Source organism: Falco biarmicus, chromosome 6 (genome assembly GCF_023638135.1).
Source record: "Falco biarmicus isolate bFalBia1 chromosome 6, bFalBia1.pri, whole genome shotgun sequence".
Classification (NCBI taxonomy): Eukaryota; Metazoa; Chordata; class Aves; order Falconiformes; family Falconidae; genus Falco; species Falco biarmicus.
This window is the reverse complement of record NC_079293.1, coordinates 28,350,497-28,363,108: the sequence shown is the minus strand read 5'-3', so window position 1 is coordinate 28,363,108 and position 12,612 is coordinate 28,350,497. Positions and strand designations below refer to the sequence as shown.

General features: G+C 38.5%; 1 protein-coding gene across 2 annotated transcripts in view; it reads right to left on the bottom strand.

Moving 5' to 3' along the window:
- The window catches only part of TAF1B (TATA-box binding protein associated factor, RNA polymerase I subunit B), a 53,490-nt gene that overhangs the window by 12,279 nt on the left and 28,599 nt on the right, over positions 1-12,612 (bottom strand). For both annotated transcript variants that reach the window (XM_056343342.1, XM_056343343.1), the window contains exons 9-11: positions 3,158-3,305; positions 873-1,050; positions 520-566 (exon numbers count right to left, since the gene is read on the bottom strand). In XM_056343342.1, the coding sequence (XP_056199317.1) occupies positions 520-566; positions 873-1,050; positions 3,158-3,305 (373 nt within the window). The remainder of the gene's footprint in view (positions 1-519; positions 567-872; positions 1,051-3,157; positions 3,306-12,612) is intronic.

Below are 12,612 nucleotides of genomic sequence, written 5' to 3'. Positions count from 1 at the left end.
CACCATTATCTTCTCTATCTTAATTACTGCTAGCTTTTCCACACTCTCTCAGGATTATTTGGACTAAGAAAATAGATTACATCTGAAATACGTTACACACTAAGACATTTTATTCAACAAGACTAAACAAGTTTGGATTTTATCATAAACGTGGTTTGATGCCCCTAATAAGTATCTGCTATTTACGATCAAAGTGCGTTCTTTACTGCGTATCACCTAGTATGCATGAAATCCTAAAACAAGAGGCAAACAGGCACAAGAAGAAGCAGAAAGATACCTAGTAAAATGTGTTCCAAACTGCCCTACCCAGCAAAATAAGAATTATGCAGGTAAACTGAGATGTTTTTACACGAACAGGATCTACTGTTTTCTTCGAAAGAAGACTTACCTTAAAAGAATAAATGACAAAACCACATTTTTTTATATCAATAAGATACATAGTAAGTCTTTCTAAGCTTGATTACAAAGTCATTTCATTTACAAAATCATACGACTGCTTATAATAGAATATTTACATACCTTCTTTGTTATTTTTATTTCTTTCTTCAGCAAAGTCTGAAAGTAACCTGAAAAAAAATTATAAAAGTCAGGCTATTTTGTAGATCCAAATACTGCACTTCTTACAGGAAGTTCAAATACAACCATCAAAAGTTACACCCTAATTTTATTCCAAGTTTCAGATTCAAACTGATGAATTTCAAAAATAAGTAATATTTAATGTCTAAAATGCCTTCACGTGTATGTTTTATGCTACTGAAATTAATCAAAATTCAAATACTACAAATTTAATATTATTAAAGAAAGAATGATCCAGACAAACATTTGGGCTATTTGAAATTTGGGCTTTGCTACAGATTTGCCTGTACACTTACCATTCATAGTTATCATCTAATAAAAACAGTAACTTGAGCACAACTACAATAACTGCGGCAGCAAGAACATCGTATTTCACTTTTCTTGTTGATTTATTTCCAGGCACAAGAGTCAGGAAATCCACTTCTCCAATACAGATCTTTTTCACCACTCGACAAGTCCAATTATGCAATTCATCTGATTAATGTAAATAAAATTCTAAAATTAGCATGGTGAGACAAGCTAGAAATACTTTTACAGTGCAAATATGTTGGTCATTTGGAGAAAATAATGCTTAGGACTTTCAGGACCATTAGACAGCAAATTTTTTCAGGCTGAGAAGTATTTTTAAGAAAACTAGGCAACCTTCACTGTGCTTACATGGAAAAGAATTCTGACATATATTCACATGGGAGGAAGGGAATCACATTTTTAATAGTTTTTTGATGATCTGACAACATCGTTCAAGTAACACCCTGGGCACTGTGATGAGAAAGCTTATCTTAAATCTACATAAATACAGTTTCAAAAATCCCCAAAAGCCAAAAACTTGTCCCAAACTTTTTCCCATGGGTGTTTGACTAAACACCCATGCAAGGATGGATTCAGTACTGCAAAGAGGAGCAGGGGCTAGTTTTAAAGAAGCTGGCTGGGCATGGACAGCAGCCTAATCCCGGCAGGGCAGCACTTGCTGCTACCCCGACAAAACCTGGCTAAGGTACAGACAATGCCAGCCTAGGTTAAAACTGGCTTTACACTATACAGCCCAATGGCACCCGCTAGTGCGGGTTATGTCAAAAAGATACAACTACAGTTCCAAAAGCAGCAGTATGGTATCTATACAGTCTCTTATTACTCTATGCTTATTTTTCTCAGATACAAATCCCCCAAATTTCTCACCTTTCCTGTTCAGCAAGAAATACAGGAGTTGATTACATCACCATCAGATTCCACAAAGGTTAGCAATGTATGACTAAGAACCACCTTAATCCAGCTATACTTTATACTCTCTTGCTGCTTACAGAGTTCAGTAGGAACTGATTTTTAATTCTCTCGTACATAACAGTAAAAGTTAAGTAAAATCTGGAAACCAAATTTTCTCACAGATAACGTCAGTATATTTTCTGTTACTTCAGATACTTAAAATGGCCTTTTCATTAGCATTTAGTGTCCCACAAAACTCTGACAATTCATTGTTTATTTTTTTTAATTGTTAGACAACAACAGTAGTCCTTTTTCAATTTGTAAAAAAACGCTTCTACATGATAAAAAACTTAGTTGCAAGGAAAAAGTAAAGGACAGTATCTTCTTCTACAGTAATTTTCAAAAAGTACCTAGCTTTGTATTTCTTTGTATCAGATCTGAAAATACCAAATTTCTAGCTTTTTCCTTTATTCAACTGATACTTCAAAATCTGAAAAATAACGTGATCCTCTACAGGATCACAACACTGGTGTAATACTACAAAATCAGAATTTCTACTCTGGAATTTTAGCCCTAAATCTGTTGGTTATCTTCCCTTTATCCAACTGTGAGCAAACAGAAAAGCCAAGCAGCTTTTTTCAATGTAACTAATTGAAAAATAAGACAATGCCCCCTCCCCCCAACTATTAACAGTTGGAATGCTCTGAGGAAAAAAAATAATTAATTTACAGGCTATTTGTCTGTACAACTCATCTTCAGTGACAGCAGTATTTGATAGAAAGCATGGTAGCACAACAGACAGTTCACGTATTAGGACTTACTGGACTTCCTTTGGCAATTCAATATTCAAGATATAATTTTAGCATAAACAAAAATATTCAATTTTTATGCAATATGCAATTTCAAAACTAAATCAGAAATTGAGAGAGCAGTTGATTTGTCACATGGCATCACTTGATAATATTAAAATTAATGCTAATATGCAATACTATAGAATATAAAGTCAATATCATATGTGAGAATTCCAGTGCTAAGCAATCAGGTCCCAACTTCAAGAATAATTTAGTTAAAGTTAATAAATCACATGAATTCAGTTAGGGCCTCTTAGTTCACGTGGATACTGAAAGATCTGAAATTAAGTATCCACTCCAGTCTTAGAGAGCCAGCACCAGAGTGCCCCTGCATATCTGGGCCTATAATACATACTCTAAATGTTTGATGAAGGTGCTTTCTATAGAAATTATCTTTCAGTTCAGGCTTAAATGGTTATAAATTAGAAGGAAAAGTGTAGGCACTTTTAAAGTAGTTATTCAAGTCTTTTTGGTAGAGTCTCATAAACCAAAGAAAAATTTTATCAGTTCAGGTTTGGGAAAATATTTACCAGGTAAATTAGCTTCCATCAAGTACTTCATGCACAACATGTCTGGATGAAGAAAGCAGCTGTCTGTTATATCTGGAAAACGAGGTAGGTCTAAAAAGGCTGCAAGCTCTAGCATTTTGTTGTATACTTCTTCATATGCAGGCCAGGACTGAAAGACAGGGTTAGAGGATGTTATAAATTAGCTCTATTACTGCATTGATTAATTATTTTAAATTAGTTATTGACATTACATTCTGCATTATTTAATACAGAATTAACAGCCTCTTCTAGCACTCTCTATGACTAAACACACATGCAAGAATGGAGCCAGACTGCTGTACTGCAGAGAGGAACGTGCTAGTTTTAAAGCCCATGACATAAATAAGGAACAAATAGAGTTGCTGCAGACCTGCAACCAACCCACTATCTTTTCTGTGCAGTGATCAATACGTCTCCAGATGATCCAAAACTGAAAGAGAATTGGGGAAAAAAATACAGGTACAATTGAGGGTGAACTCACTGAAAAGCTAAGAGATCACAGAAGCACAGATGGGTGGAAGTTGGCAGTGACTACTTAAGATCATTGGGTCCAAGCCCCTGCTTGGGTGAGCTAGAGCAGGCTGCCCAGGACCATGGCCAGACAGATTCTGGGTATCTATGTAGATGGCAGCTTCACAAGGTCTGTGGGAAATCTGCTTCAATGTTTCACCACCCTCACTGTACAAAAGAAAAAAAAGATTTTGGTTTTCCTTATGCTTAAATGGAATTACTTGTATTTTAGTGTGTGCCCATTTCCTCTCATCCTATCACTGGAAAACCCTAAGGAGGATCTGGTTTTCCTCCTGTGCACGCTCCTGCAGGTATCACATCACACCCACTCTGAGCCTTCTCTTCTCCATCTCCAGTCTGAAAAGCCCCAGCTGTCTCAGCCTCTCCTCGTTTGTCAGATGCTCCGCTCCATCATCTTCACGGCGCATTACTGGACTAAGCCTCACTATGTCTGTATCTCCTTCGCACTGGGGAGCCCAGCACTCCAGATGCTCACAGTCTTACCAGTGCTGCCTAGAGAGGGTGGATCACCTCCCTTGATCTGCTGCTTCATGCAGCCCAGGATGATGTTGGTCTTTGCCACAAGGGCACATTGCTGGCTCACGTTCATCTTCACAGCATCTTCTCCACCAGAGCTCTTGGGGTCTTCTCTGAAAAGCTGCTTTCCAGCTGATCAGCCCCCCAGCATGTGTTCTGTCTGCGGTTATTCCACAACACATATTTATGCCATTATGTATCAAGAATGTGATGAATATGAGGCTGACAGGCCTTTAGTTCCCCAGATCCTCCTTCCTGCCCTTCTTGAAGACAGGGGAGATGTTTGCTTTCTTCCAGTCCTTAAGAAACTTCCCCAGTCACCATGACTTTTCCAAAATTATTGACAGTGCCCTTGCGATGACACCAGCCAGGTCCCTCAGGGCTTGCGGCAGCATCCCATCACAGCCCACCAACCCTGACACGGCCAGTTTGCTTGTTTATTCCCTAACCTGCTCCTCCTTCACCAAGGGTGAGTCTGCTTCCCCTAGACTTTCCCACTGGCTTCAAGGACCTGGGATTGCTGAAGGACGCTCTTCTCAGCAAAGACAGAGAAAAAAAGACATTAATTGCCTTAGCCTTCTCTTGGTATTTGTGACCATGTCCCCATTCCCATTCAGCAGCAGGCTCACATTCTCTAGAACCTTTCCACGGAATCTTTAATGTAATTTCATTTATATTCATTCCATGTTTGCATGTGTATTGATGAAAATAAATCAGCGATTCTCTTTTCAAAACTACTGACTGCATGAAGAATGTTAGTTCTCCCAACTTCTACTGAAGTTTCGCTGCTAGAGGCGGACACAACTTAGATTTTGACACACTTATTATTCATAATGAACTCAGCAGGACCTGAAGTTTGTGTAAGTATGGACTGTAACATTTGACCCTCATTTCTTCATGCCTGAACTGTTTCATTAAACTTTCTTAATTCTCTGTATTTTAAATGACCACTTGAATTTACCTGTCGAAGTAATAACTTTCAGTTGTTCAAGCTACTTTACCATTTTAAATATATAAAAAGCAACAGTTTTTCTGCTTTAGTTGGTGGCAGAGCCATTCATCATGTATTCATATTTTATGCAGTCAATATTTGCAGAAGGTACTTTCCTTTAACAGGAATTTAGCAGGGGGTTACAATACATTGTGCACAGGTTCAAAACTTTCCTGAACAAGAAAGAATTCCGGTTTCTGGTGTTTTTTTTTATAGGCCAGATTAAAACCAGAGCAATCATGTTTACAACAACCATAATACTGAAATAATGTGTTTTTATTCAATTATATGGTTTCACCTATTTTAATACAAGCTGTGTAGCCAATGCTAAAATCTTGTTGTTTTGTATGATTGCCAACATTTCCATTTCTTTTTCTAAATTATCTCCCCTCAGACTGCAGTTCAGACTTGCTTAACTGCATGAACACATGCATAAGCAAATGAGTAATTCTGCTGTCACTTACTATTACACATGCAACTTCTTGTAACAGTTAGGAAGTTGTATCATGTTAATTATATTTTCTAAACAGTGTTAAAAATTGGCTTAGACTGCTACAGGACTACCTTGAGAAACAAGAAAAACACGCATTACCAGACTTATACAAAAGACCGGGCTCACAGTACCTTCCATGTCTGTTAAATAGCAGTACTGAACTGAATACCAAAACAATCTTCGAACAAAACCTGAATCATATGTAACTTCTCTTGAGTGTATTTGGAGAAAAATTAAAGTCCGAGATAATTCACATAAAAGCATGACATAAATACTATTCCTAATTAGATACTCAGGAAGTATATTTTTCCCTTTAATGAAAAGCAGTTGAATTAGTAGCTTCTTAACAATGTATCACAGATGAAAGTAAATTATGACACTGGGAATTCAGTCATTTGAAGCATTCTCATTCTCAAACATTAAACTATCACTAGTGAAGTTATCTCAACAGTCTAATTTAACACAGAGGTACTTTATATAGGTCTTAAACTGGAGGACTCAAGGCAGATGTCTGCCTGTATGACAGTATATCTGAGCTTCTCTCACTGCATCAGGGTAAGGAGACAACTTTCCTATCCTAGGTCCTAGTGAATCATCCCTCCCTCTTCATGCCCACCACCGACTTCTGTTTCAAAGCTTCTGTTTGCAATTTTGAGAAGGCAATTCAGTTCTTTTTCAAAACGGATAGAAAATGTTCTGCTTTGCAATGACAACTATGCTTTCTTTTTTTGAAGAGCAAACACAAGTGGTGTAAAAACTACAAATATAAATTGATAACAAGAGCTATCACTTGGCTTATTTTAAAAAGCGTTAACAGACAAAAACTGGTTTTAGTAGGTGTGTGTTCAGAAAGAGGTATGAACACAACTGGGACGTGCAGAGCTAGGAAGGGCATACTAATCCACCAGAAAGACCAAATCAATTGCTACTTTCCAGGGCTTAACCCCCTAAGCTCAAAAACACTCACTGTAGTAGTCATGTTTCTACAACACAGTGCTGAGTCATGACAATGCAAATTGAACGGAACACCACACTTCCAGGAGTATGCAGTAATCTCGTGAACTGTACATTGCAGGCATAAACTGGATCCAACACAAGATCACATCTCAGTTGAGCACATCGTAGCAAAGGGCTGAAGGCTGAAAGGTTGAGGACTGAGGAGACTATAGACTTACTACTTCAGTAACTGAGCACTGGTAATTTTCACCAGTCACCACATACCCTACTTATGCTCTGTTTAATTCTGAAAGAGCTGGAGTTCATATAGCAAATCTCTTATTCTGCAAAGTTTCATACGTACTGGGAGGGTTAAAACAGAAAGAACACCCACAATTCACACTACCAACATAGTAAATGCTAGGACAACAGTAAGAAAAAGCAAGATACAGCAAACAAGCAGCTTCAAAATTATTAAAAGTTATCACCTTCTACCTAGCTATGTATCTCTGCCAGAAGAAAAGAACCTGATAAAACAAGTCGCACTGAAAGTCAACCAGCAAGTTAACTAGGAAAGCAGATCCAGAGCTGGGGCCTCCCTCCTTCAGGTGAAAAAACTCTGCCTCCAGCACCCCGTGATTAAACCCCAAGGGAGGAGTACTTGGACAAGAGAGGACAGTGTTAGATCATACGCCACACACTCTCCAAGTGTAACTTTCACTTATCCAATCATAAATTAAAAAATGTTGTGTTGCATATTTTCAAGTTGTATTTCTGTGTTAAATATCAGGACAACTCCCCTGTCCATCAGCACACGGAGTTACTGAGCTCTCACCTTGTTTTGAGAACCTGGGAAACATTCCACATATAAAACACAGTTACAAACCCTTGAGGGCACTTAATAATTTCAGGAAGACTGACAGAAAATCCTTTTAAAGTTATGCCACCTGTTAGCCTTTTCAGGTGTTTCGCAAGCTGGGATTTCTTCAGGACCGATCAACAACGCTGACAGTCTATAACTTGTCTAGATTGGGTACAGAGGTGACCAAGAACTTTTCTTAACAGCTTTGTTTTTAAAATCTTTGTCTTATTCCCACATGTGACAAATAAGGTAGCTTCAGTTCTTCCCCAGAAAGTGGTACAGAAGATCAGTACTGCTTGAGAAGAATTTTTTTACTTTTCTCCCCGCCACCCCTGACTTCTGCTGAGCACAGGAGAACAAAATACACACTGTTGAGTTGGTGAAGAAGTGTCTAGAACAAGATTTTCATGCTGATAAATATTCATTAGTCTATTTAAGTCGGTTGCCTTTATCTTTCAAAGTTACACAGAATTTTTCACCTGTATTAGAAAAGAACAAGCTGGTTGTCAGAAGCAGATGAGCCAAACTATTAGCATGATAATCAGATCATAGTAACAGGTAATTGTTTTGGGTAAGCCAAGATTGCAGCCTCTCCTACTTGTTTGGACAATATCAGAATGTTGCTGATCAACAAGAAGAAAACAGTATGCACTGGCTGGCTTTCTAGATTAACTTGCAGGCTCCATAGTTTCTCGCTTTAAATGTGGTCTGACAGACTCTCTTCTTAGATGACAGTATAGGCCACTTCCTTCTGTATCAGGACAATACCCCAGCAGGCATTGCTTAAGATAGCCACAGTTCAGTTTATTTTATTGTGAAAATGTTCTATCCTTCCTGAAAAGAAGTAATTACCAGAGTTGTTTTAAATTCTCCCCTTCATATTTTTCCCCCTCCACACTCCTCTCCTGTTCAGTACTTTCTTTGCAGCACAGTTCCCTCCTTCCTTGTCATCCTTCTGCCTGTGAATTTCCATCCTGGGAACCCTTTCTTCCCACGCCTGCACATTCTCTAAGGCTCTGCCTTCACCTGTGCTGCTCACATTCAGCAGTGCACATCATTCCAAACCGATTCTTTTAATGACCATTTAATACTGAAATCTAATAAGGTCCAACTTCATTTTTTCATTGTCGGATTTTTGTAGATGTCTGGGAATCTGTGACATCTAGAGTTTGGATATGCTTGCAATGATCCCAAACCCGGCAAGGCTCCATCATTTTTAAGACAACAAATTCAACCTAGATCAAGTTTGAAAAAGAGCATACCAAACTTCTCAGGAAATGGTCTAAGCAAGCAATTTAACATTGGAAAACATCATGATGAGGGTTCAAGAAGGGATTTTTGCAACACAGTCCAGAATTTTGGTTCTATCCTAGCGTAAAGCAAGGCACGTCCATTAAAAAAAAAGGGGGGTATTTTATGTAAAAGTAATAAACAAATGTATGCCCTAATTTGTGTAAACATCTTTGAATGCAGCCTGCATTCCCAGGAACCCAAGCTAACATTAATGTTAAGGTGAAATTAGGTACCAACAACAAACACAGAGTGCCCTATGGGGCCTGGTTCCCCTTACGTTGCTTCTGCTGCTCAACTGGTTCAGATTTAGCTGGTTGTCTGCAGCATAAGCCTGATGTGGGATAACACCAGCCACATTACATAAAAGAATTGACAGTAAAGGCAATAGCTGTATTAGCTGTGAAGTTTACACCCAAATTCGTGCTGAAAACTGAATGAAGTGACCTTGCGAACCAATCGCCCCGTACTAGTTTCTTAATGCAGTTGGCAAGCCCAAACTCCTAGATTACTAAAGACTATTCTTCTTCATGTTTTTAGTTTACTCTCACAGTACCACCGATCTGGCTACCTCCCATACAAACACACACTCCAATGAATCTTGCTGATGCATTTTTTTAAAACGAGTTTTTATTTCCCCCCCCTTGCCTAACCTCTCAGGGACCACCACCATCCTACCTGGAACAGCAGCAAACCAATACAACAGCCATCACACACATTAAGTGTGTTTTAACACTGTGAATTATTATGGATACAGCAAGCTTTAGAAAATAAACAACACTCATGAAAACTTTTTTTGCCATCTAACCTAACTGGAAAAAAAATGAATGTAGACAACTCTGTTGCACAGATTCTATGTAACCTCTTCATGAATGCCTTCTTTGCCAGAGCATAAGGTATATTGAAAAGATGTATGCAACGTTCAACAGGAATCTTTTAAGAGTCCCTTCCAATCCATACCAGTCTACAATTCTATGACATTATAAGCACCCTTACTACTGCTGTATAGAAATGTCCCAGACTTGTTAACTGCTGGTGAGTGTGAAAGTACATGGGAGAGAACCGCTGCACCCTGCTCCTACATCCTTTCCCTGGTCATTATTAGAAACAGGCCAGATTCAATGAGCCTCGAGTCTGACTCGGTGCAGCCATTCTTATGTGGACTAAATGAGCGGATACATTTCTTCAAACCCTGATATCCATGAATCACACACAGATGGTGAGGTAACAGCGAGAGGGTGTGCCTGGAATTATTAAAAGGGAACCAAAAGACAAGAATAAAGACAGGTGAAACTGCTACAACTCCATTTAGGTAACTGCTAAGAAATACACAGCTTGTCAGACTTCTTCCACTAGAAAAGACCCAAAGAGAGCAGGCACACAATTAAAGTTGCTGCTTTACGAGCCTGCCATCAAGTAGAAAGGATAACTTAAAGATTAACACAGGAAAACAAAATCAATTTGTCCACCTTGAAGACAGGCAAATAGGTTGCCCAAGTTATCTGCCTGGCAACAAATAGGCAAAGTTAAAAAAGAAAAAGTCAAGATAACATTTGAAAATCATTCACGTCACACTGGCAGCCTCTCTCTTGCTATCTCCCTTGAAACAGTTTCAGCTGAAACACCTACCACATCTTAAAAACCCAGGCTACTCCTGATCATTGTTGCAGAGGAAATGAGAAAAATCTTTGCATAGAAAAAAAGACTAATTTTAGAAGATGACTCAATAAACAATGTTTATGCATTTTTGAGAGGAAAAAAAATATCTAGGTGTGCTAGGATATTGGACCGCATTAAACTGACACAGGCAGCTTTTACTGAAGAATTCCAGATGGCATGTGGACGAGCCAGCAACCCACACACAAGAGAAAAAGCTAACTGAACATCCAGTACAGATGTACTCCCTTACTGGGGGCGGGAAATAAGAGGTTTTAGTTGGATGCCTAGCAGACCTTTTAACAGGCTGCTTTCAGCGGAAGACACCTTTTTCATTACATGATTCCTGGCTAAAGTGGTTTTTGAATAAATGAGTTTCAATATTATTAAACCAAGAGAGAGAGAGACATGTGCTTGAGCGTTAGCCTGATCATGCTCAAAAGCTAACTGACAAATACTACTTTTCTAAAAATTCAGTCTTTCTACAATGGAGAGAGTAATCCAATAAGGAGCTGAACTGTCACAACGTATTGAAATCTAAGAATCTGGGAAAAAAATTTATGGAGTTCATAAATATTTTGGTAGGTTTGTTTTATTTCTTCATTAAGTAATGCTTAAAGACAGGTATGGACAAGCTAGAGTTTCTGTTACACAACAGCAAGCTCCCATGATAAACTTGATTACAATAACCCTTTCAGCAGTGAACTTCCTCCTCAGCTTTTTTTTTTCCCCTCTCCTTTCAAATAAAAGCTTCACCCTTGCTTCTTTTCATTCTGTACTACCTTCTATCCTGAACAAGTACTGCATGCACCTGTTAAAATGCACAAAACCCCACAGAGTTAGACAGAAAATAAAAATTCCCACAGGTGGAAAGAGACCCACCCCCAAGAAAACTAAGATTACAAGGTTATCTCAAACACCACCAGACCAAAGCAGGAATCACCGCTTATTTTGGAAAGTAAAAGCAGCACAGATGATTAGAAGAATTTGTATGGCTAGAATTTTATACCTCTTACAATATTTTTTAAATAAACAAGAATCACCAGTTTCTGTATTAATTTGAATTCTTTAAATAGTTACCACTAAAAAAAAATCATATGGCAATTAACCTCATTCAAATTTTAGTCGGGAAAAGAGGCTCTTATACATCAGACCTTGAACATTTTGAGAAAAGGACCTCAGCAAACAGAGGAACGTGTCTAAAAGCCAGCCTCATGGATATACTTTCCAGGGAAGCAGAAAGCCACTGTCATTCCAGTCTGAACACTCTGGGAGAAAACAGAGCAAACATTTTGACCTGTATTCATGAATTTATTAATAGATTTAGTCAGAATTTACTTTGTTTGAATCAGACCTAAACTAAACTATACAATCCACCCAAACCTGGTGTGTGAGACAATCCAAACTGCAGCAGTTTCCTATTAACTACGTGATGACTTGAAAACATGGTTATTGGCCAGTAACAGATAATTAAGTGATAAGAAATCCTTTTGAAAAAGCCAGTGTGAAAAAAACATTAAATACAGGGACAACTTTACAGGATTTAGGAAAACTTCAGGTTTCCTCATTGACGGTCCCACAAACCCACCTCGCTGCCTCAGGCAGGTCCTCTCTGTCCCAGTTTTCCACCTTGTGACAGAGCAGCACAACACCAACCCTGAGAGCCCGGCCCTGGAGGCACAGCCACTGGGCAGCTGAAGGCACCATCATGTGAGGAGGGGGAATGACCAGCATCAAGAGAAGAGAAAGAACCAAATACCCTGCAACTGTGCTGGCGTCACGTTGTGTGCACTAATGCAGGCTTAAACTCCCCCCATTAAATGAAGAAAAGAAAAAGATATACAGAGCAGCTCACTACGTTCTGCACACTAAACTAAGATGCTATCTTTGTTTAGAAACAATACAAGATTAAATGATTAATGACTACACCCTAGCGCAATTACACATCAGTCTCAGCTAAAGCAGTTTCATTCCAGTAATTCCTAAATTCCATATGCTTAACTTTAGAACGTTAATCGCTATTCAAAGACATGAAGAGAAGATAGCATTAGCTTAGTCTATTCACAAATGCAAGACCTGTGCTTACTTTTAGGGCCAAAAGAGAACTGTATAGAACTGAAGCCTGTTTAGAAATATTACAGATAAAGCACAAAACCCCTTAA